Genomic DNA, 24776 nt, shown 5'->3' on the forward strand with positions numbered 1-24776 from the left:
TTCTGTCTCAGTTCACAATGATTATAAGGGTGACTTTCCATTAAAAAAATCAGCATTGAGATGGTTTTTTTAATTTTCAACTACCTTTAAAAACTAAAATCTAACATCCTTTTCGGCACTTCTGGATGGTGCCACACCAACTGCTTTACAGATGGGCAAACTAAGGGCACAGGGATGAAGATCAATTAGCTCAATGTCACGGTTCTAGGAAAAAACTACATCTCGGCAGATCCATGCTTGTGTCAAAGGCTTCTAATCATATGAGAATCCTCTCTGCATCTTTTTTTTTCTTTGGGGGGGGGGGTGTTGGTGTTTGTTTTTTTTTAAATTTGTGGATACCATCAATTTGATAGAATCACAGACTGGTTTGGGTTGGAAGGGACCTTAAAGCCCATCTAGTTCCAACCTCCCCTGCCATGGGCAGGGACACCCTCCACTAGACCAGGTTGCCCAAAGCCCCATCTAACCTGGCCTTGAACGTTTCCAGGGATGGGGCATCCACAGCTTCTCTGGGCAACCTGTGCCAGTGCCTCACCACCCTCACAGTGAAAAATTTCCTAATATCTAATCTAAATCGACCCTCCTTCAGCTTAAGGCCATTCCCCGTTGTCCTATCACTCCGTGCCCTTGTAAACGTCCCCCTCCAACACAACTATTGTCAAGGCTGATCTACTAGAATTCAGCAGAGGTGACTTATGATTAGGAAGAGCTAGGTGTGTTTGGCTAGACTCTTCTGTCTCACATACAAGATGTCCAACATTAAATACATGACCCTACTCATACCAATAAAACCATGCAGCATTAGAGGTTTCATACTTTCCAACATGGTTTCTGTCATCATACATGCGAAGAACTCTTCTATAGACAGCGAAGAGAGGCCGATTCAGACCCCAAGCTATTGTCCTGTAGAAATCTTTTCTTTCATCTTTCGACATTTCAAATATAATTTCAGTGGCATCTTTTATCCCACGGGCCTAGAACAAAGCATTTTAAAAAAACAACCAAACAAACCACAAACAAAACACCTTAGATAAAGTCTCCTAGCAATTAAGAAGTAGAAAACTTAAGCACTGAAGCCTAGCATACTATTACACAACTTTCCATGTATCTCAAACACTACAGTCCAAAAGTTAAACTGAGTATTTATGAATTAGCTACCTCAAATACAAACCCTTGAACATTAGGTTTTTGGTGGGGTTTTTTGGGGGGGGTTTTTTGTTTGTTTGTTTTTGTTTTGGGGGTTTTTTGGGGGATTTGTTTGGGTTTTTTTTCACACTGGAGTCCAGGTAGACAGGGAAGCTTTAACTTTCATCTACATTTAAAAAAATCTGTCCAATGTTTATTTTAAGATCAAAAACTGACACATCATTTAGAACACCATGGAAAATATACTCTGGTGGAATTATCCTGGGGTTATACAGCAGAAGGTGCTATATTAATTTATTACATAATTACATAATTTTTATATATTTTTTATCTGAAAGCAATTTTTTTCAATTAAACTACTCTTCTTGCTCTGATGGAAACTAAAAGCAAATTTGATACAAAAACACCGGAGTTAAGTATAAAAGGAAAGCTTTAGTTTAACTTCAGCTTAAACTAAAAATCACTACATTTCAATTATTCGAAGCAGTACAAGAAAGTAGACAAATGGGAAAATAAATTAATCAAATGTGTTATCAGTTACTCAAAAAAGTTATTTAGCTACCTTAAAAAAGCTTCTCTAGATTTCAAAAATATTACCTATGAATGAGTTTGTGGCAGAAGTTCTAATACACTTGTGGACAGGCACACTTTCTACAACTAATACTGAGGATTTTTATACCAACGAAGACTAAATTCAGGGCTTTTTTTGATTCACAGATGAAGGCTGGCGAACCTGTAATATCCAGGCTATATATTCTCAGCTGTAAGCCTACCTCCAATATTACTTACGGGCAGTTATCACTGTCAGCCTGTTACTGGAATGCCTATTTTTACACTGAACTCTGACAACAATATATTAAGGGGAAGAAAGCTGATACAGGCAACCTGACAGTGTAGTAAACAAATACAGATATGGCATCAAAGAAGTCTGGAAGTTGTATTCAACGCTTTGTACAGAAAATCATCTCTATTCCTAGTGTAATTTTTTTCTCTGTCTTCACCAAAGATTTCATGAGTGATGTATATTCAGAGAAAGAGATTAAGCCACTTGAGGACCCTGACATGAAATTTTAAAATGGGATATACTCAGTACACAAATTAAAAGCAATATTAGATTCAGTAGTCTTAAATCCTGTGTATGGATATAATTATCTTATGAATTTCAGATGGGTAATCGCCATTTCTACGACGAACCGATCAGAATCCCTTATTGCACATTCTAGGAAGTACTAAAGAAAGTTGGTTTCTATCAGGAGCTGCATCACCGTGCCAACTAGCAGGTAACATACTCTTAACACATACCTTTAAATAACGCTCAATGTTACTCATCAAAATGTCAATTTCTTCCTTCGACCACATCCCTTGCTTCCACTTATGGCCTGAAAATAGAAATGACAAACTAATTACTGAAGTGAAAGTCAGCAAAACAACAACAAAAACATCAGAAAAACATGACCCTCGTTATTGCAATTAACAAAGAAAAGAGAGTAGTAATTTTATCTACTTAAACTAACTAGAATTAATTTTAAACAGATGTTATTTCAGAACTGATAAACAATCCTTAGTAACTGTCAACTAATGTTTAAATAATGTGAGTCAGATCCACCTTCAAAAACATCCATTTTCTAAAAACAGAACATGGATTCCTCTACGTGCTATCAAGTCACATTTTTAGGCTTTCTCTTCAGCCACAACTAGAAAATTTCTGTCTTTAAACCGACAGCTGAAATTTCCATGCACTCAAATGATTCCAGAAGCTGGGACTTAAAATGTGCCTCAAAATACTACTTGAGAAATTGACAACAACGTGGGGTTCTCTTATACACCTTAGCACTTCCCAACATGTAAGTAATGCTACCTACTGGGAGTGCTCTTCATAGACGTAAATGCTCTACCTAGTCGATTTTGACAAGCTAGTCCCTATCTCTCTTTTTTTTTTTCTCCTCGCATTGTGCAGTGGTCACCATTAAGATAAAGACTCACGTTGAGTGTTTTATTTCCAAATAAAAGTGGCAAACCAATAGAAACAAACATTATGTTTCCCCTCTGTCTATGCCCTTAGTAACTACAATGCTAGCTATGCTTTAAAAGCAAAATCAATCAACTTTATTCAGAGAGAAAATTTCAAATCTGAGGTCTATCAATAAAACATTAAAACATTCCTACCCTGAATTTATATACAGACTCCTCTTTTTTCCCCTCATGCTCATACCATACTTAATATTAACGATCACTTATAATTAAGATTATGCTGGTGACCCAGTTTACATACTGGTGCATGCTGGCTACCTGCCCATCTCTGCTCAGAAAAATCAGGGTACTTCCTTCTCAGCCTGCTAATTACCAGAGCTGAGAGGCAGAACACACCAAAGAGACTGTTTACTCAAATCCAATTATAATGAAAAGTACAGGCATTATTACTAATTCCGTTGGAATTGATGAGAGAAAACTCTTCCCTTGTGCCTTACAGCTTCAATCTCTTCTTCCAAAGCTACAGAGACAGAATAACCTACTACTGTAGCTGTGATTCACACCTCTATCCAAGCATCTGAACTGTCTTAAAGGGACACTGCTACTCTTTACATGGAATATTCTTTACCACCCAACTATTTTAGGAAAGGAGGCATATTTTGCACTTCACGTGTTTGCATATTCAGTGCCAAGATTATTATAACCTGCCCACAGGTCTTCAAAGAAAACACTGCAGCAGTGGAGACTGCTATAAAATGATGAGCTCAAGCAACACGTCAAACTCCTTGCTGCTGTAAAAGGAGATGCACAGTGGGACTCTTTCACAGCTGATCTCTGTGATGGGGCACGGAGACTCCAAGAAAGGTTCAGCTAGTATGGAAACTCAAACTATATTTCTAGATGTATTTTATTGGAAATGTCTTCCCCAAATTATTCATCTCAGTTAGAATCACCAGATTTAGTGCCCTCATTCATTCACAGCCGTAAATGCCGGTTGTGATGCATGGTCACTTGAAATGCCTGTGAGACAGCTACAAAAGGAACGAATGCAGTAAGTTTCTAATATGTTTAACAAGACACACATCAAACATGAGGCCACCAAGTCACATGGAAACAGTAATTTCTCTGCCAAATCACCAGTACATGTTCCTCCAGTCTCAGCTAAGAAAGTACCACTCCCAACCAAAGCCCTTCACCACTGGCTACTGGAAGGATCATAATCTGTGCTTCCTCTCACCCCAGAGCACAGCAACTGTAGGAACCTGATTTCTCACTACTTCTACGCAGCTGCCTCAGTGCTGTGATGCAAAGGGATCTCTTTGCTATCCCATGTCCGCCTCAAACCTTGGACTGAACACTGAATAGCTTTAAGGCCCGATAAATCTAATAAATAAGGACAGAGAAAATGGGGAGAAATTATTTATTGGCTGTTAGAAGCAACTGTTATTGCACACTTGGGATCAGTGAGTGAAATGTTGATTGACAGAGTTGCTCTGCTCCCTTTCTTTGAATTTTCCATATCCGACACCCAGGTTCTGTGTGCCTCACCCACATTTTTTGACTTAGTACACTCAGCTCTCTGAAGTAGAACTCACTGGGTAAGAGATCATTTGCTTCTGTGAGAGAAAACCATTACTTTTTTCCCCCCTAAAGTTTTCTAATAAAAAAGGGAGTTGCTTTGGACAGACTGAAAAAGATTTACATTTTTTCCCCCTAGAAAGGGGTAAAGTCAGGGTAAGAAAAATAGTAGAGAGACTGGAGAGAAAACAGGTCTTCATTTGACGCTAATTTGTTACTCTAGGTTTAGAAAGGCATTTCCCCTGGTGGGGGTGGGGGAAAATCAGCTATAAAGTTCAGCAGCTACTGCATGATTGTGCAGATACGTATGACACCAAGCTGTGTGGTGTGGTCAACATGCTGGAGGGGAGGGAAGCCATCCAGAGGGACCTTGACAGGCTGGAGAGGTGGGCCTGTGCAAACCACATGAAGTTCAACAAGGCCAAGTGCAAGGTCCTGCATGTGGGTCAGCGCAATCCTAAGCACAACTACACGCTGGGTGGAGAATGGATTGAAAGCAGCCCTGAGGAGAAGGACTTGGGGGTACAGATTGATGAAAAGCTCAACATGAGCTGGCAGCGTGCGCTTGCAGCCCAGAAAGCCAACTGTGTCCTGGGCTGCATCACAAGAGGTGTGACCAGCAGGTCGAGGGAGGTGATCCTGCCCCTCTGCTCCGCTCTTGTGAGACCCCACCTGGAGTACTGCATCCAGCTCTGGGGGCTCCAGTACAAGAAAGACATGGAGCTGTTGGAGAGAGTCCAGAGGAGGCCACGAAGTTGATCAGAGGGCTGGAGCACCTTTCCTGTGAGGACAGGCTGAGAGAGTTGGGATTATTCAGCCTGCAGAAGAGAAGGCTCCAGGGAGATCTGATTGTGGCTTACCAGTATCTGAAGGGGCCTACAGGAAAGATGGTGAGGGACTGTTTATCAGGGAGTGTAGTGACAGGACAAGGGGTAACGGGTTTAAGCTAAAAGAGAGTAGATTTAGATTAGATAGTAGGAGGAAATTCTTTATGATGAAGGTGGTGAGGCACTGGCACAGGTTGCCCAGAGAAGCTGTGGATGCCCCATCCCTGGAAGTGTTTAAGACCAGGTTGGATGGGGCTTTGGGCAACCTGGTCTAGTGGAGGGTGTCCCTGCCCACAGCAGGGGGAGGGTTGGAACTAGATGATCTTTGAGGTCCCTTCCAACCCAAACCATTCTATGATTTTGAAAGGGAGAAATACCAACGGGGTGGCAGTTTTAGGAGCAGCGGTGATTATTTCAGTAGATCCTGGCCTGCATGATCCATCTACTTCTGAAGCAACTCCATTCCAGAAACTGCTTAATATGAATCACAACATAGTGGCCAGTAAGCCCTACTCAGAGGAAGGCGTATTAACCTGAGCAAAGATTTTCTTTTTCATGGTGTACCACCCTCTGACTGCAGCTGCCTGTCCCCTAACGACACAGAAGTGTAAATGGAGCAAACACAACTGCTCCGTCTGTGCCGACACACTATCTACAGCAGTTCTTTACCACAGCCACTAGAATCACTGTCACCGCTGCAAGCTTGGTCCCTGTTCTTCTCCAAGTGCACCTGGAGTTCTAATTTTCTTCTTGCATACAAAGTGTAAGTGGGATGGTGAAGACTTAATGCATTCAATATCTCAGCACTTGTAGAATCAGTCTTCTCAAATATCTTCACTAAAAAAGACAGACTAGAGGCTACTTTATGCAACCTGCAAAACGTCCTGAGACATTTGGAATAGCTTACCTTTCTACAGCATGGGAGAATTGCATTTGCAATATCCTACCTTTATTTGTTAGAGAATCCTTATCCTCTTTGGTTGTGAACCAGGCCTGACTAACAGCTGACACTTCTTCATTGCCCATTGGGGAGATTTCATCCAGCTGCTCATTCTGAAGAATCTTGAAAAGACCAATATGAGATCATCCAGTAAGATGTTCGGTTCTTTCTATCACCTTGCATTTAACATGGAGGCATAACTTGAAGGAAAATGAAACCAGCGCACCTAGTTACCTTGCTGACTGCTCCAAAAGTGCCACTTTTTAGATACGGCATTAAAAGTACATTCACCTTTCTTAAAATACCTGAGTAAGATTTAGCATCTTAACATATAAATGTGTGAGAATTAATTAGATAACATTCTTCATCCTGTTTAACGTACAGTGAATAGGAAGAGTCTCACTGGCTTTGGTGGAAAGAGGACTATGTCCAGCATCTCCAATCCAGAACTTTTAAACATGGTACATCCACAATGAGAACTGTATGTAACTGTTAGGACTGGTGAAAGGCAAACCATGTTTAGGCCTGTTATAAAGCTTAATTTATAATCAAAGAATGACAGAAATAAGAGAGAAACTTGTCTTCTATGCAGATCACCACAGAGCAAGTAATTATAGTGAAGGGTTACATCTATTACTGTTACTGCATTGCTCTTTGGGCAGTAAGTTACAATATAAATAACCTCTTTCATATATAAAATGATTCAACTGCACTTTTATAGAACATTTTACAAACAAGATCCATGCTCAAATACATTAGTTTCATACTAAAAATAACCTTATTAATTTAATAAGCCATTTCTGCTATTTGCTTCCTTTTTCATTTAAATTTAAATAAAACTGTACATCAAATAGGTCAATTTTGAAGTTTTACTGTACCTGAATCTGAGTAACAGTTCCTTCGTTAATCTCATCTTCAGCTACCTCAGTGGTAGCAGTCATGGTCACCTCAAAGCTCTGATCATTTTCTGAAACTTGAGAATGGCTAAGTTAGTTGTCTATCTTATTCCTGTAACATTTTTTATGCATGCTACAGGTTTTATAAATTGCTACCTTTGCACTGAAAATTTTAAAAAGGCCTTATTTGGTATTTATTTATTGACACAGTAAAATCATCAAAATTATTATCAACTGTTCCTCTTTATAAAATTTAAATATGGGTTTTGAAACCTTCAGTTTTACACTGGACTACAACTAAGACCTAATGTGAAACATCTAAATAAAAAGTGCTTGATTTCATGCAAACATTTGGAACTGCATTAACGCTTCCTTTCCATCCCTATCTTCAGTATTTTCCAATTGCTAAAGAACAATGTTAAAATCTTTTGGCTGCATTCTTTTCCCCCAGTTTTCTTTCAATTTCAACATGATAATGCCTTGACTTCTAAGGAGTTTCTACTAAGTTCCACCAAATAAACAGCCACTCTAGGTTTTGTAAATTGGTATTTTAACTTGCTAGATCTGGTTTTGCCTCCCTTTGGGAGATTATATTGAACTACCTAATAATCAATCAGCTTCCTTAAGACTAATTCAGTATTCAGCCTACCTTTTGTACAACAATCTCTACCTTAAAAAGACCATATATCTCAATATTATGAAACATTGAAACACTGTTATTATTTTGCTAGCACTGTCTAGATAACAATTGCTGCAAAACCATCCAAGGCTCTGAGTGGTAAAGATGATACCCAAGTATATTAATAAAATTTGAAAATAAAACATACAAAATATTCTAATGTGATCCAAAGAGTCCAGTTTTAACCAACAGAAACTTGGCTACAAGAGTACAAAAACTTAAAAGAACTTACTTGGGACTGCAACAACAGAAATGCATGGAGTGGAATCATCAAGGCTTTGATCATCCTCTGATAAGCAAAGCCTCTTGTGTGGAGGTTCAGTGCTGTCTTCAGAGTCTACTTCATCAGCTTCTAACAACAAAAACATACACAGGTTACCTTCTGTCAACAAAGGGGAGCTTTGGACAAAGTTCTGCTAACAAAGTGGACCAAAACAAAAGGTAGAAGCAAATGTGATAGGTTGGTTCGGTGCTTTACTACTGCCCAGGAACTTGGTCTAAGTTATGGGCAACAACAGTTCACAAACTTTCTTCAACATACATTTTCTGTGAGATTTTCTTTGTAAATTCCATCCACAGTCCGTCACGCACAAACCAGTCCTTTAAGTCTACAGAAATTTGGGTACATGCTTGGTTCTAAGAACCCATTTCCACTGAAATAAACCAGAACAGCTATATCCTTGTTGGACAGATACATACATAATTCTGTGATTTACACCTAATTTGACAATTTATCCTTCTTTAAACTGAAACAGAACAAATCGCAGCACAGTAAGCTGAATCCAAGTAGCTCATAGAATTTGGGAGCAGGGAATTATGATGGTTGGATCAATGAAAAAAGAAGAAATAATACTATGCAATGCAATTCTATACCATTTTGAGGGCAATGAAGTATAAGGTTCCCTTCAGTGTCCTGAGTCAAAGTCACAGAGTTCACGGTTTCTACTGTCACTGTGTCAGACTCTTCTTCAACTGTGCTCATACTCAAACCTGAAAGAGCAATACACAGATTACTTTTCTGCAGTCAGACTGCCACTTTGTCCATAATGCTGCTTCCTTTACTTCAAGCAACCAGCATCAACTCCCACAGAGAATGACAAATGTCTGTCCTTTCACATGAAAAATTCCACGGTTTAAGACATTCAGCTTTACTTTTCCTGCATACTCATACATTGCACAGGGTAGCATCAGCTAGCTTCAGAGCTACTTTTCAGTTAAAAATAGTCCTTAAACTCCCTATTCAGGAGCATTTGCAATTTACTACTACTATTTTTTTTTAACACAAACCTAGGCTATTACTTTTCAGCATTTGTGAATTCTCCCTATCTGATACTTTCTGTCTCACTAATATTTGTTCCACTGCCCATTTCATAATTTTATTATTATATAACCTAAAGCCAGTCAGTACTGAGAAATATTTTTGTAGCACCACAGTACTCATAGCTGCACTATTTATACAGATTGCTAAATTGCGAAGTTGTACTCTCCTTCCATGCATGGAATTAAATGTGTCAGAATTTTTTCTTTAGCATCAAAACAACATAAGCAACAGAAAAATTGGGTGCAAGCAATCAACAGTATAAAAAATTACTCAGAAAATAAGTTATCCAGGATAAGCTGTATTCACTGAAGTCAGTGAACTAGGGCAATAGAAAATGCTTCTCGTAATCTCATTTCCACTAAATACATATATATACACACACTACGACGAAACTCAAAGCTTGTAAGAATTTCAGCGTAAACTAGCACTATTACTAAGTTTGAAATAAAACAAAACCTCAAGAAAAAGTTCTAATCCACCAAATACAAAGAAATGTAACCTTTTGTGCTGCTGAAGAGAAATGAAATCACATCTAAAATATCCAGAAGCTTTGCAATGATTTCATCTGTTTTAAGCACCTGGGTTTGGTGACTACTTTTGGCAGAGATTTGTGAAAAGAAAACATCATCTCTTTCTCCCTGAAATGCTCAGTCCTTTTTATGTGTTTTCTCATATGTCAACAACAGGAAAAAAAAATACTTGTAACTTTTATTTTGAAGCCAAAATACTGTTATCAACAATTTTAACTTAGGTTGTTAAAAAAATCACTGACTATAGCTTTAAAAAAAATAAATCGCAATTACATTAAAAGTTTCAATGTACCAGGCAGGAATACCCCTATACCCATACGTAAGTAGAATTTACAACCTAGATTTTAAATCCCCTGTATAACGTTAACAATGTTGCTTCAGCAGGAAATGATTTAATTTTTATTCAGAAAACATGTTCTTTGGTATTGAAGATTCCCAAGAGTATTATTTTCTTGGAAGGATAAAACTACTACCAGTCTTTCAATAAAATTATTTATCACCTCTCAAGCTTGATGAAGATTTGGCACATCTTTAAGCACATGTGGTAACCAATTCCTAAAACGAAGTGATAGTAGCCTTCTGAACATGTCAAAAATTTCAGATACAATTGACATTTTAGATCAGAGGGTTCTCAAATTTATTTTCATATCTACCATTAGCAACAGCTCCTTGCCACACGCAAGCACAGGAGGCAGTAACTTCCTTGCGATTCATCTGCTTCTGAGTGTTACAGCCTCTGCCCTATCCTTTACTAGAAGTGATGTTTGCTGCATGGCTATAGTACTGATTTTTAAGAACCAAAAGAGGCACCCTTAATTCTAAAACATGAAGAAAGAAATCCAAAGTGTTTCAGCTAAATTAGCAGGCTGTAACTTCTTCAACCCGGTTTTGAGTTATTCATTTAACTTTTTGGGAGTGAACAAATTGAACCATTCTGGATGGCCTAAAGAAATACATAGATTCTCTGTTTCATGTTCATAGGTACTTTCTGAATAACTGTTACTACAGGGAACGCTGCACTAAAAATTCCCCGAGTTGCTTGAAATGCCATGGAGGATTATTCTCTAATTTTACATCAACAGATAGTGATAACATGTATTTTTCTATAATCAGCTGAAAGCACCTATTTTTCTTCTCACCACTATAAAGACTTGAAAGACATGAGATTTATTTTTATAAAACATATTATGTCAATCACGTACGTCACCTAAAGCTGATCTAGAAGCAGTGGAAACTATAACACCATCCACAGCAGAAGATACAAAAGACCATTCCTTTTTTATTGAGAACTCAATACAGAGATAGCAAAGCTGGGCCATTTTTCCATCAGTTACTCAGGACTTGCTGAGAATCAAAGAATATGTTTACAGGATTAGGCTCCCAAACCAAAACCACAGTAGCAATTAGGGTTGCTCATTTACATTCTCTCCCTTGCTGGTTTGCCAGCATACAGCATAAAAGGGGTGCATACATCCAAACCTGGCATTTCCATCAAAGGTGGGGAGGAAGATACACCACGATCAACAGCTGCGACCCTGACACTTCCACACAAACAGAGCCGTAACAGGACTAAATAGACAATAGCTGAGGCACCACACCTAAGAGCAGCACTGGTTCTTCTGATCAAGTTAGGAATCTACAGTTGTCTGCCCTAGCTCCCAGGCACCCCTTTCAAAGCACTAAAAACTCTGCACAGCACATTGTTCAAGGAACTGTGATTTCCTAAGTACTCCTCAATGTAATTCTGGGACTAAGCAGGGTTTTATAACTTTTTGCCACCCTCCCAAGAACAGTTTATCCCAACGAAAAGTGTAGGCTCTCCAGAAAAAACAGTAATGTTCTGTGTCAGGTACTTGAGATTTAGCATATCTCAAGTTTTCTGAGTAAAGGTAATAATCATTATCAAGCCTCAATAAAAACTCCGGAAGAACCAAATCCTTCATTTGACTGGAAAAATTCCCATCAACTTTTATGGATATGGCCTCGGACCTCAACTGAAAACTGACTGCAAAGAACATGAGGAATCAAGTCAAATGCATATTTGGGTCATTATTTTTTATTCATTAGACTACACAAATACAAGAAAACTGAAGGAAACAAACAAACTTCCTGTTTCAAGATGTATTTACACCAGGACAGGAGTGCTAACCCATGAAGACATGAATTAGTGACCAAAAGGTGAGGAAAAAAAAGTCTCGAGTAACTGTGGTGGTTCTTCTGTGTGAATAGGTAACAATCTCCAGATCTTACAAAAATCACTGCTTTACACTTAAATAATGACGGAACTACCATGTAAGCTTAAGACACATCAAATACCACATATGATGGGACTACTTGGGAGTTTACGGTGAGCTCAGTGGAGAAAGCACAGTGCTGCTGCAGGAGACAACGCCCTCTGATGCAGGCTCCTTTGATACTGGCTGCAGGGACACTGTACTCGCCCGATGTCCTTGATTTATCACGGGATGACAGCCGAAGCCATGCTAAACAATGCCGTACCTCTGCAGAGGTCTTTCAGGATGTGCCATGCAAATTCTGTTTAATACAGACACCTGCACATCCACTACATGTCTGCTCTTGAAAAAGTTAAATACAAAGTTAATGACAGCCAATGTTTCTTAATTAGTGAGAATTATGACATGACTAGTCTCGTTACCTCCAAAAGATCACCTTCTTTTCATAACTTCACTAAGTATGCTTTTGAAAATGCATTGCTTTATATTTAAAACAAAAAACTTGGTTTAATTTTAAATGCATGACCCGAGACTTTTCTTTAATCCTTGATTCAAACACATTCTTTTTAGAGATACCAATCTACCACTGATATTTTATGCTCTGAAGGAGGGTGTTAGCTTGTGGGGGAAGGGAATGCTGTTGGATGCACATACACAAACAGTATGGATGCATACTATGAAATGCAGTGAAGATAGTGTAATCTTAAATTTCTAAGATAGCAGCTTAGAAATCAGTGTAAATTTAATAAGCACTTTTTGGCTTGTCAGATTCTTGGGTGCATTTACCAAATTCAACATTTTTAAGCATTGCATTACAATTTTAGACAGGTTTCAACTGGCAACCAAAGAGACAGGAAAACACTTTGCCTACAAGAATAATTTAATGTAGAATTCCAATATAAATTTTCCACTAACGCCACATAATACAGCAGTTCTTATTTATTTGGGAAACATGCAGCAGATTTAGGCAGGAAAAAAACCACAAAGCTGACTTTATAACAAGTTACAAAAAAATCCGAACATTTTAATACAAAATTCCTGTAATTCTAAATCATCTTCATCAGGCAGATGGGCTCAATTATTCTGTGGGCTGTAAAAATTAAGCACTTCTAAGAAATAGTATTTTGACCCTTGCAGACAGAATTCTGTCATTACGCCTAGTGATTAACTGAATGTTATGGCTAGCCCTGTGGACTGTTGTAAATCTTTTAAAATTTCTACATGAAATTGTATTAAAGGCTGTGTTTTCTGCACTGGGCAAAAAGTAAAAGTATGTTTCACTAAATCCTGTAAGAAGTAAAAATTGACGTTTATTAAGAGAGGCATCCAGCTATTGAGGCATTTAACTGGAACAATCACATGGGATGCACTGGGATTTCAAGACATTCATTCAGGAGTAACACAAAGGAAACAAAGTCATTACAGGACCCCAAATAGCTCATATTTAAGAAAGACTGAATGCCTAGTGTATTCCATACCATGGCTCCTACATGGTCAATACTTACAGTATATAATCAGGAGTTTTTGCTATTCAACTAGTGCCAATTCTCTTATGCTATTATTCAACAAGAAACCTTTTCTTCATACTAAACGGGTTCCACTCAAATCTAAAAATCCACCACACAGAAACTGTCTTTAACAGCTGCAACAACGGGTGTAAGAGGGGACCAAACTGATAGATATCAAAGAGAACGACCCAAAGACCTGATTTCAAGACACAAAGATTTATTAAACTGTATCAGCATGAGATTACAGTCCTTTAGGAACAGTTACGTTCTGCTCATCAATGGCATTTAGATAAGTGGGCCATTCCAGAAACGAAATATATGGGAGACACAATGGGACAAACTGTTCCCATTTGCATCAATCCCAATTTGGCAGAACTCCATGAATTCTAGCCTATCCATTGATATTTTAATAAAAAGCACTGAGTATGCTTTAAATGTCACACAGGGAGGGGAAAAAAAACCCTAAGTCCTATCTCTTTCAAAAGAAAAAACACAGAAAGTTCTAAGTTTTCTTTTTCAGTAATAGAAAAGGGCTCTCAGGCACAAGGTTATGACTGTGGATAAAAATCTTTGTAAGACTGATATGTACTAAAAGAAATATTCTTTTACTTTCATGTAAATCCAGATTCATTCTAAGCATTCCAGTAACTTCTTCACCTTTATAAACAACAGGCAGAAATTTAGCATGCAATAAAATATGAAAAGTTGATTGTTATCCTAATTGTACAAGGTGTAAGATTGACAAGCAAAGCCACAGCTCTGTTGCTTCCTGATGGACAAATGAGCACAGAATTAATGCTTATAAATAAGTGACTATTAGAAAATGTAAAATACAGTACAGACACATGGAGGTTTTCGTCTCTTATACACCCACCTTTTATAATTTTGAGTGGTTAAGACAAAAATCAGTATCGTTAGGCATTCTATTTAAGGAGTTTTAATTAACGTTCAATCTTTTGGTAAGCCATAAAACATGATCTAGGAAGTTTCAGTAAGTATCTGGAAAATAAGCATGAAGTTGTTGCCATTATTATATTCATATGGATTGATGGAAATCAGAATTTGAATGGGATGTGTCCATTTCACTGCAAAGCCTGCATCTCCTGATTTTGCAACGGGACTTTAACTACACTGTCAAGAAGCCAACTTACATCTATGGCCAAAGCAGTGCTGGCAAACAAAAAGCATTTTCTAGATTACTTCAACACATAACTTACAATGGCCAGATGGGGCTGAACAATAGTAACTCTTTGTGAATAAATACATACAAATACTATCTGTTGGCTAAGGATGTAGGTAACAGAAGTGTAACATGCTTCACTGAGCTGAAGTGCACAACCAAGAATAGACACCTCAAAAAGAAAAAAAAAGGACAGAAAAATAGGCTTGCCCGACCGGAATCTTTTTTTTTTTTTTTTTTTGGCAAAACAGAGAGCGTAACTCTAGTGCAGAAAAGCCTGGTACAGCTTTTAGAGGAAAACCCTGATATCTTGGCAGAGTTACACATTACAGACTCCACTTAAAAATAAAGCCCCAAGCAACCTCAAATCGCAACTCTCGCTGTGGGGGGAGAAGAAAGAAAACAGATAAAAGACACAAGCTTAGGATACCCCAACCGCAGACCCAGCGAGGGGAAATCGGGAGATTTGAACGTGTTCGTGCAGGTGGCCTTTTATTACAGACATGAATGTAAGGGGAAAGGAGTTTAAAACATAAATAACAAAAAAAACCCAAACCCGCACGCCGCCCTCCCCTTCCCCTGTTGCCCCAAGGCAACCGTGGTTTGATAGTTTCCAGGTTTTCCCCTATTTTGCTGCCCCCCTCCCTTCCCAAATTTCTTTCTGCGCGGCGCTCCTGACGCCCCGTAGCTCCCCGGGCAGTCGAGGAACAACGGATCGCGGCCCGAGGGAGAAAGCCAGCGGGAGGCAGCCGCCCTGCCCCAGCCCCCGGCACTGCCCCCGGGGCGGGGGCAGCGCCTCGCAGGCGGCGGCTCCGTGCCTCAGGGCCCGCCTCAGCCCCCCGCTGCCCCCCGGCCGCCAGCGCCGCCATTTGGTCCCGGGCCGCCGCCGCCATTTTCCCGTCTTCTCGGCGGGCGGCGGTGCTGGCCGAGATCGCTGCCAGTTCCGCTGCGAGCCCAACCCGGCCCGGCCCAGCCCAGTCCGGCCGCGGCTGAGGCGTGAGGCCGGACATGGCCGCCTCCCCCTCCCGATCTCCTCAGTCTGCTCTGCTCCGCTCCGCCGCCGCTGCCCGGCCGCTCCCGGCCCTGTCAGCCCGCAGGCCCCCGCTCACTTACTTCCTGTTTTGGGTCCGGGCACTTGAGAAACCAGGATGGAGACTCCCAAGTACCAGGATGGAGGCGCCGAGCGGCAGCGAGCGGCGAGTGGGGGAGGCGGAGGCAGCGGCAGGGCAAGGCACAGGCAGCCCGCGAGCCCGCCGGAAGGGCCCGCCGCCCGTCCACCCGTCGCTTCCGCCCTGCCGCGGCGCCACAAAGCGCACGGCGCGGGGTCCGCTGAGGCGGTGGTGCCACAAAGCGCACGGTGCCTTTCCTTTCCTCGCTGCTCGGGGGGCGGGAAGCCCCCCCCCCCCCCCCCCCCGCCCGGCCCTGAGGAAAAGCCCCTCTTCCCATCCGCAGTTCCTTCATGGCTCGCTTTTCATTTTCCTCCTGCCTAATGAGCTGGAAAGAAAATGGTCTGTTAATCAAAAATGAGACTTAAAGACGAGAATAAACAAGCAGCTAGTGGTGTGCGGCTTGTGGTGTTCACCGCTTCGTGAAGGGTGTGCCTGCAGGCACCCTGATCCTTGGCAAAGAAGGTCACCCACTGAGCCTCCTTACAGACAGACCAGGTAGATAAGAAGGTGAGCGGAATCCCTTGCCTGTGTTTTTACACTTGTACCACAAAGTCCCTTTATGGCTACTTTATGGATTAAACCTCTAGTCACGTCCTCCCCCAAACCTCGGGAGCTTTAAAACATGCCCTTGTCCCCTGTAAACAGCTTTTCTGCAAACCTTCCTCACAGGGTGTAGGCATCTTGAAGTCTCAGGAGAGGCTTGCAGAATCTGTCAGGCAAGATGCAGTTATCCTAAACATCTGGGGCTTTTTAATACCTTAAAACCCCCAAAGTGTCGAAGATGCCTGCAAGGGACTGATCAGCATGACCGGGAGAGCCCTGTGCACTTCCGAAGCAGCAACTGGAGGGAGGCAAGGCAGGAGAGATGCTACATCTAGTCTAGGATTTCTCAGATGGGACTAGGTGACTATGATTAGGCAACCTCATCTTACCTGTAAGGTTTCAGGTCTTTCTGTTTGCTCTGAGCTTGCTACACCTTCAAGATACTGGGGCAAACAGGGTTGGATGTGTTGTAGTGAGATATGATGATAAACCACTGCTGCCAGATCACGCGGCAGCACTTTGTGGACCGAGGCACCGGGAACTGTATGTCACTGTCCTGTGTCTTAGTCACAGATCTGCAAGAGTTTTCTGCATAGTTTTGGGATTATGACCCATATATGTGCCCCATTCCCTGTTCGTGCTGTGGAAAGAATATCACTTTCCTCACAGGTACATGATATAATCACACTTGGGAACATTTACTTTAGATCACGATCAAGGTAAATGTAGAAGAAATGATGACTGGAGTTCCCTGGTGTTTCATGAACAGGATAAAATCTTACTCTGTAACTGCTGTGGTTTAACCCCAGCCGGCATCTTAGCCCCACGCAGCCGCTCACTCACTCCCCCTCCTCCCTGGTGGGAGAGAGAATCAGAAGGGTAAAAGTGAGAAAACTCATGGGTTGAGATAAAGACAGTTTAATAAGTAAAGCAAAAGCCATGCACACAAGCAAAGCAAGACGAGGAATTCATTCCCCACTTCCCATGGGCAGGCAGGTGTTCAGCCATCTCCAGGAAAGCAGGGCTCCATCACATGTGACGGTGACTTGGAAAGACAAACACCATCACTCCGAATGTCCCCCCTTTCCTTCTTCCCCCAGCTTTATATGCTGAACGTGACGTCATGTGGTATGAAATATACCTTTAGTCAGTTGGGGTCAGCTGTCCTAGCTGTGTCCCCTCCCAGCTTCTTGTGCATCCCCAGCCTACTCACTGGTGGGGTGGTGTGAGGAGCAGAAAAGGCCTTGACTCTGTGTAAGCACTGCTCAGCAATAATGTATTACCAACACAGCTTTCAGCACAAATCCAAAACAGCCCGATACCAGCTACTATGAAGAAAATTGACTCTACCTCAGCTGAAACCAGGACAATAACGGACTCTTGTTCTGTGGAGCAAATGAAATTCATGCGTCCTGAGTTGTCTTGTGTTAAGGGAACAATTACATGCTACTTAAGCTGATGAAAGAATCAAACACAGAGTTTGCTATGGACCTAACAATCCCTTTTTTAAAGTAGCAGTTTTTACCCATCCATAGAGTTTTCCTCCAGAGGGCCTACGTTCCTGGTAGCCACCAGGTGTCTCTACTGCAACGTGCTCTGGACCCACCAGTTGCATCACAGAGACGGAACTTTTCTCTTTGCTGCGATGAAGTTAAAGCTAAATTAGCATCGTTCTGTAGGTACAGTATGCTCACGCCTCATCGGGCATTTGAGAAAAAGTGAGACTGTGGTGCTGCTTGATAAGAAGAAGATGTGAGATAGAGGATCATCAACATGCTGATGACTCACCATGGTGGTCAGTAAATCCTGAAGGCAAAGCATAAACTCTAAATAATCCTAAATCTGATTACGTGGACAGTGACAGGAAGTACAGGAGACTGAAAGCTCAGTGTAGATCCTTTATCTTAATAGAAAAAAAAAAAGTTTTAATCTGCAAGATTCAAGAGAAGAAAAGCAAAAAGTACAAGTTAGAGAAGGCCTTGAATTGTATGTATTAAATACTGGGAGGTGGGTAGGGTGGGTGATGTACAAGATGACAAGCAGTGTGGTTGGCCTTAGTAGCTTCCTTTTGAACTGACCTGTAAGAATGTGTACGGTGTAAATATAAAGTAGGTGACATAGAAGAGTAGTAATCAATATAGGAAGCCCTGGAGCAGATTTTGATGTAGCTGGAAGAGAAAATCATAGATTTTGGTTATATTATCAAGTCTGTGGGCTGGGGTATGAACACATCACTTACTGCCGTCTGCCTCTTGGCTTAGGGAGACTGGCATCCCGGGTGATGTGCAGCTAAGGGCCCGGGGGCAGTAAAGGTGGTGGAGCAGTTGCAGGAGTGGGCAGGCAGCATGGGTGAACTGACACGGGGATCTCCCTGATGTCAGGCCAGAGCAATTGGCAGAGGTGCAGGAGATATTTTGCACAACTTTTATTTCTGTCTTTCACTCTCATGTTAATTGGCTGGGATCAGCATACCTAAAACTTAAGTAAATTGCTTTAACCATTGAAATCCTGCAGATCCCAGCAGGCAGTCAAAACTGCTAATGCTTCAATCAACCCAACTTCTTAGGACACCTCGATCTGGGAAGTTCTTTAGGCTCCTAACTTTAGTTTCTCAGGGATATGTGAAATATTTTTGTTCTGAGACAAACAGCTACCTCCCGTCCTTAGCTCCACTGAGATGCACTTTCAGACAAACATTTGGGGTGAAGCTGCTCCTTTCCTTTGGTGTAGAGAGCACCAACATCCCAATAGATAAGCCTTCTCCTGCAGTAGACAGGTACAGGACCATCCTCTGGAGCTTCAGAGGTCCTAGTTGTGGGAAGGAGTCTCAAATTCGGAGGAGTTTTTATTTATTACCAGTTAGCACCAACTTCTGATCACCAATTCAGGTATCAAAAAAGAACATAAACAATCAAACAAAAACTTAGGTATATTTTCTCCCCCTTCTGCAGGCTCAACTTCCCTTCGGTGCCCTATGGGTTATGCTCAGTGCCTTTGGTAAGGTGACAATGCAGCAGGTTCTGATTAGGTGTGTAACAGTTTCTTTCTGCTGCTTTTTGCTTCTTAATGATTCTCCTCTGCCGGCCCAGGTTGCTGATGGGCTGCAGTCCTTCAGGGGTGTCCCTGCCCTGCTGTGGCTTACCCATGACTCCCTTGGGAGTGCACCCCTTTGGCATGGAACATCTCCAACCACACATCTCCTCAGCTGTCTCTCCCTTCGCCTGTGTCTTTACCTGTATCTCCTCCTTTTGTGGCTGCCTCTCTGTCTTAACTCTGCCTGAGCAGGGGCTCCACACGCTCCCCTGACCAGCTGGTGTTTTGGCACACGATGGCTCATTTACAGCAGTTTCAGAGCTGGCTGGAGCCCAGTGCAGGCCATGGCGTCCTCCAGTGCAGGGCACCCGCAGACCCCAGCTGCTCAAACCCTGCCCCATTGTGTCTCCTGCTTCTGAGGCAAGATGGCTTTCCACTCCCTGTGCTGCAGGAAGGATGGGGATCGCAAGCGTTTTGATTTCTGGAAGTTCATGTTATGCATGACATTAAATGCAGAAGGAACTACTAATTTCAGTGGACTGGATCTCACCAGGGAGGTCTTCGTTTGTATGTCTCTGCACTGGCAGCAGCAGGAGTTGGTGCTCACAGGGAAATGGTTCTTCTGCTCTGCATTGGTATGTAAGATATGTCTTGCTTAATGCAGTCTGTTGTGCTTGTCCCAGTTCAGACCCTGGACTGGTTTACTATTCTTGTCTGTGGTGTCACGGAAAGTTGCCTTTTTCCCCAGCTCGTTGCAATCCATAGCTCCAGAGGTTCTCCTCATTTGGCTGCATTTATTTATCTGTTGTGCCCACTTAATGTGAGGTGTTCCCTCTGTTGTTTTGGGCTGGTAGAGCTGAACCACTGATTTGACCTGCCAAATGTCTCCTGCTGTAACTCCATCTGTTCCCAGTCACACTGACAGGCTTTGGGGTGCTGAGCAGTGGTTCAAGATTCACATTCCAAAAATGCATCTTCATGTCAGTCATAAAAATTTTGTTCCAGGCAAAAGGCAAGTCCACAGAGAAGAGCTGGACTATCTCTTGCAGATTATCCCCTGCCTAAGCCTTTTTGCGTGGGTTTTTCCATCCTTTCCCAAGGAACTGTGTCTTGCTGTTGCAGACATGGAGATGTCCTACTGTCTAGGACAAGGAATTTCTGAGTGGAGGTAGTAGTTGGCACAAGCTGGAGGGAACAAACCCGGAGGGAAAGACACCTCTCCTCACTGCACCACCCTGCAAACAGTCTGATTCCTGTTTGTTTATGACATTATTCATATTTACATAGATTTCTATCTGTATAGCTATGTATCAAATTACATATGGGTATAGCAAATATATTCATTACTTATTTACAGAAAAAATATATTTTTATACATAAACAATCTAATATTTATGTAACACATATTCATTTATATTCTCACAGTTTGGTAGGTGCTGGCTATAGAGGATTGCTCAGGCCCGGAAGAGCTGCCATGAAAGAGGGAGATGCCAGAGAAAGAGTAACAGAGCATGGTGCAAGCTTGTGTGTCTTCTCCACTGCAGAGTGAATCTCCTGTAACAAAAAATATAACCTTGGGGCCTGGCCTAGGAAGAATCCTATAGAGAGCAGTCACTCATTTTGAGACCTTGTCTTTGGTGACAGTATCTCATCTATTTCCTCACTTGCATCTGAGTAGTTTGTAATGGACTGACCCACCTTGAAAACCTCTGGTGATATGTTTTGCATGCATGTCACTTAGAATAATTTAGGTTGGAAAAGACCTTTAAGATCTTACCCTCTGTTAGAATCCTGGAAAGTATTAGAGAATGTCAGTGTTTTCAGAAGCCTTGATACACAGTCTGTGGAGCCGGGAAGGAGGGCATTTTCCTTTTTTTTTTTTCTTTTCCTGAAACCTCTACTGACACACTTAAATTACGACCACAGTCAGCCTAGGCTGCATGGGCAAGCACACTTACCACCTGGGTTGCCATCTTGGGGTGCCTGGCTCTCCCCACAGACTGGGGCCCTAGCAGTAGTGATCCCACTGAACCTAACCAAAGACTCACAATGTTTGTATTGATGTAGCTAAATATGAAGAAGAAAAAGGAACAGAGCCCCAGAGACAGTGAGAAGAGGGCAAGCTGCCATCAAGGTCTACATGGGTATGAGCTGTCAGCAGCATCGGGATGATGCATTCTCCTACTATTCAGTATAGCAGGAAGGGAGCTGTGCAATTCATGGTATCCATAAAGGATTTAGTGGCTGGAGGGGATATCCAGGAGAACAGGAAGGAGGAACAGGTTTCTGTAAGATGGGTGTATGGAAGGTAGAAGAGGAGAAGGAACGAGGCTTCACAGAATCACTGACGGAAGAGAAAGGAGAGGACAGAGCAGATGGGAGGAGCAGATGGATCCCAGTTGGGAAGCGACTTACTGTGTGCCACTGAAATCAAAGATGCTGATGCCAGGGGGAGACATGAGGAGAGGGTGGCAAAATTTAGTTCTTGCTGTAGGAGGGACAGACAAAAGCGGACGGGTGCTTTCTGCATGGCATTGTACACAGATTGCGTGCAGGGGCTATGGGTGGGCGGGGGAGCCGCAGCTGTGTTGGGGAGGGAGGGACCATGCAGAACAAGAGCTGGTTCCTTGGCCTATGTCACCCATAAAATTCCAGTAATTGGAGCTGTATGGTCATGGTCTTGAACTCTCTGAGGAGCTGTGGCAGGAGAGTGACGTATTCCATGCTGGAAAAAAGTGTCCTGTTTTGGAGCTGCAGGTTGATTTAGGTTTCATGTAGGTTCAGCTTTTGGGCAGTGTTTACCAAATGCTGGTTACCATGAAAGCAATGACAAAGCTCCTGTGCATTTGAAGGGGACAAAGTGTTTTCTTCAGGCAAAATGTACAATTTATCATGTAATTCTACTCTCTGCTGGCAGATGGTGCTGTGATATATCCAGGAGCTGGGAACCAGCTTCTTCAACTCAGGGGATATGAGCAAGCAGCATCTACTTTGTATTTTCATTCTGGTTTGTTGCTAAATTTGTTTTACTATGAAATGAAATTCTTTTCCTCCTTGTTGTTCTGCTTCCAACTTCGACTATCTAAGCAGGTTGGCCAGTTTTATTTTTGTCTCTTTGGATTAGCACAGAGCTGGCAGGCAGACCTCAGCTACAACCCCAAATCTTTCAATTGGAAGAAAAGCTATTCATGGCATTATTCCCCTCAATGTAAGGTTTTCTTGTATTTACAAAACCTGACTTTTGAGCCCACTTTAATAGTGATCTGAAGTTTCTGTCAGTAGATACACCAGAGACACAACCTAAACAACCTGAGGGTCACTTCTGCCACAGTTTTTAATGTTTCTTTTTATCTCGCTTGCTTGATACTGTGGGCCATTGCTGATTGTTTTTCTTGCAATGTACAGTGTGATTAAAGGTTTCTCTCGGTGGTTTCTTTCTGGGAAACAACAAAAAAACCCCAACCTAAACCCTTCTCTATTGAAAAAAAGAATATTTGGAGGGATTAGAGAAGGGTGGGATCAGCCTATTTAGTCTCTAAATTTAAAAGTCTAAAAAGCTGCCGAAAAGTCAGTGATAGACCTCATCTGCTTTCTAGAACTGCTGTCCAAGAGGTGCTTAAACTCTTCACATGTGTCCTTGCTTTGCTTTGGAGGTCCCTGGAGCCCTGCACCCATATTCTTAGCAGCTGAAAATGCTAGAGCTGAAGACCAGACGCACCAGGAAAAAGAAAGACTGTATTCCAGCAGCCAGCGCACTTGGAGCCAAACAAGGATTTCTATCACTAGCTTCAGATTTCTCCAGTGAGAGTGTAATGTAAAAGTCCTACACATTCCTCATCTTGTCCTGCCCAGCTGAGCATCAGGCTTCCTACCCTGGGCTCATCATCAGGCTCTGTGTAAGAAGAGAGGGAGCAGAGCTCCCCACCTTCACCATCCCTGCTATAATGCAACGTGACTGAAATGATCTGGGTTAAGAAAAACATCCAAAATAGGTATTTTCAGTTGTTTTTCTGCTTTGCCCTGGATCTTTTCAGTGTCCCAGTTTTCAGCACAGACCCACAAAGCTGTCACAAAGCCACAGAAGAGGGCTGCAGGACATGTGAGCAGAAGTGGTTGCAGGGGGAGTAAGTTAGAAACCTCTTTAGATGGCTTCACCACTGAGAACATGCCCATGGACCCATGTCTCATGCCGAGGAGGAGCCTGAACAGAGGCCTGCCAACTCCCAGGCAGAAGCCAGAAGCCCTTTTGTAAAAAGAAGTGAGCACAAGTGCTCCTCATGTTCTTCCTTTTTAATATGAAAACAGTCCATTAGGGACCTGTTCTGAGGTGATGGCCAGGTGGGTGAGTCCTCTTAGAATGTAGGTGCCTAACATTTCTTGTGGATGCCTCACACTCAAGAACAGACAGAGGCTAACTTAGGCAGACAAGATTATCCTCCAGAAATCTCTGCCTCTCTCCAGAGGCACTTTTTTGTCTCCTCCAACATCTCAAGAAACGTCTGCATTTACATCAGAAGGACCAAGGAGAGGCCTCGGGTAGTAGTTTTCAAATTCAGCACTTCATAAATAACATCAATAACATCAATCCAGTCCTGCATGACTGAGTTCTTCAGATACATTTGTGCATTATTGCAATTCTACCTGAAGTCACAAAGAATTGAGGAGCCTCAGTGCCAGATTGTACCTAGTGCCAGTGCCCAGTTTCGGTGGTGATTTGAAGTGTCCATGTCCCTCATCTTGGGCTCTCTCATGTGTTCAGAGCAAGGCTCTGACATGCCATGTGCTCTATGGAGTGGACTTCTGTTACTGTATGCTGATGCGCTGATGTCGGGGAGGTTGAGTACAAGTGTAAGAAGTTCATCTCTTGGAAAATTAATTGCAGAGTAGGACTTGAAACCTGAGCCGCAATTCATCTGTTTTTTCCCTATCACAGATGTGGAAAAAATGGTGAGAGTAATCTTCAGAAGCAATCAAAGCAGTGAATCAAATTTGGCAATTTACAGGGCAGTGGCCAGGATAACGCTATCCATTTCCAAAAGTGACAGAGTGATACGTTTCTGGACCTTAAAGAGGCCTGTGTTTCCACGTAATTTAGCAGACATGTATTTCACATTCTAATCCGATTTCCCAGGCTAGAGAAAAAGTGACTAAATGAGTTGATAATACTACCTGGCAGCTGTCAAATGACTTTGTGCTGTCTAGAGAGAAAACGGAAGAACAT

General features: G+C 42.0%; 1 protein-coding gene across 3 annotated transcripts in view; it reads right to left on the reverse strand.

The window, feature by feature from the left end:
• DMTF1 (cyclin D binding myb like transcription factor 1) overlaps positions 1 to 16112 on the reverse strand; it is a 31990-nt gene extending 15878 nt beyond the window's left edge. For 2 of the 3 annotated variants that reach the window (XM_054826610.1, XM_054826600.1), the window contains exons 1-7: positions 15924 to 16112; positions 8911 to 9027; positions 8270 to 8389; positions 7341 to 7435; positions 6470 to 6584; positions 2449 to 2525; positions 817 to 974 (exon numbers count right to left, since the gene is read on the reverse strand). In XM_054826610.1, coding sequence (XP_054682585.1) covers positions 817 to 974; positions 2449 to 2525; positions 6470 to 6584; positions 7341 to 7435; positions 8270 to 8389; positions 8911 to 9019 — 674 coding nt within the window. In that variant the 5' untranslated portion in view covers positions 9020 to 9027; positions 15924 to 16112. The remainder of the gene's footprint in view (positions 1 to 816; positions 975 to 2448; positions 2526 to 6469; positions 6585 to 7340; positions 7436 to 8269; positions 8390 to 8910; positions 9028 to 15923) is intronic. The other variant, XM_054826618.1, reaches the window with a different exon arrangement.
• Positions 16113 to 24776: the final 8664 nt, after the last annotated feature.

The sequence above is a fragment of the Grus americana genome, chromosome 1 (genome assembly GCF_028858705.1).
Source record: "Grus americana isolate bGruAme1 chromosome 1, bGruAme1.mat, whole genome shotgun sequence".
Classification (NCBI taxonomy): Eukaryota; Metazoa; Chordata; class Aves; order Gruiformes; family Gruidae; genus Grus; species Grus americana.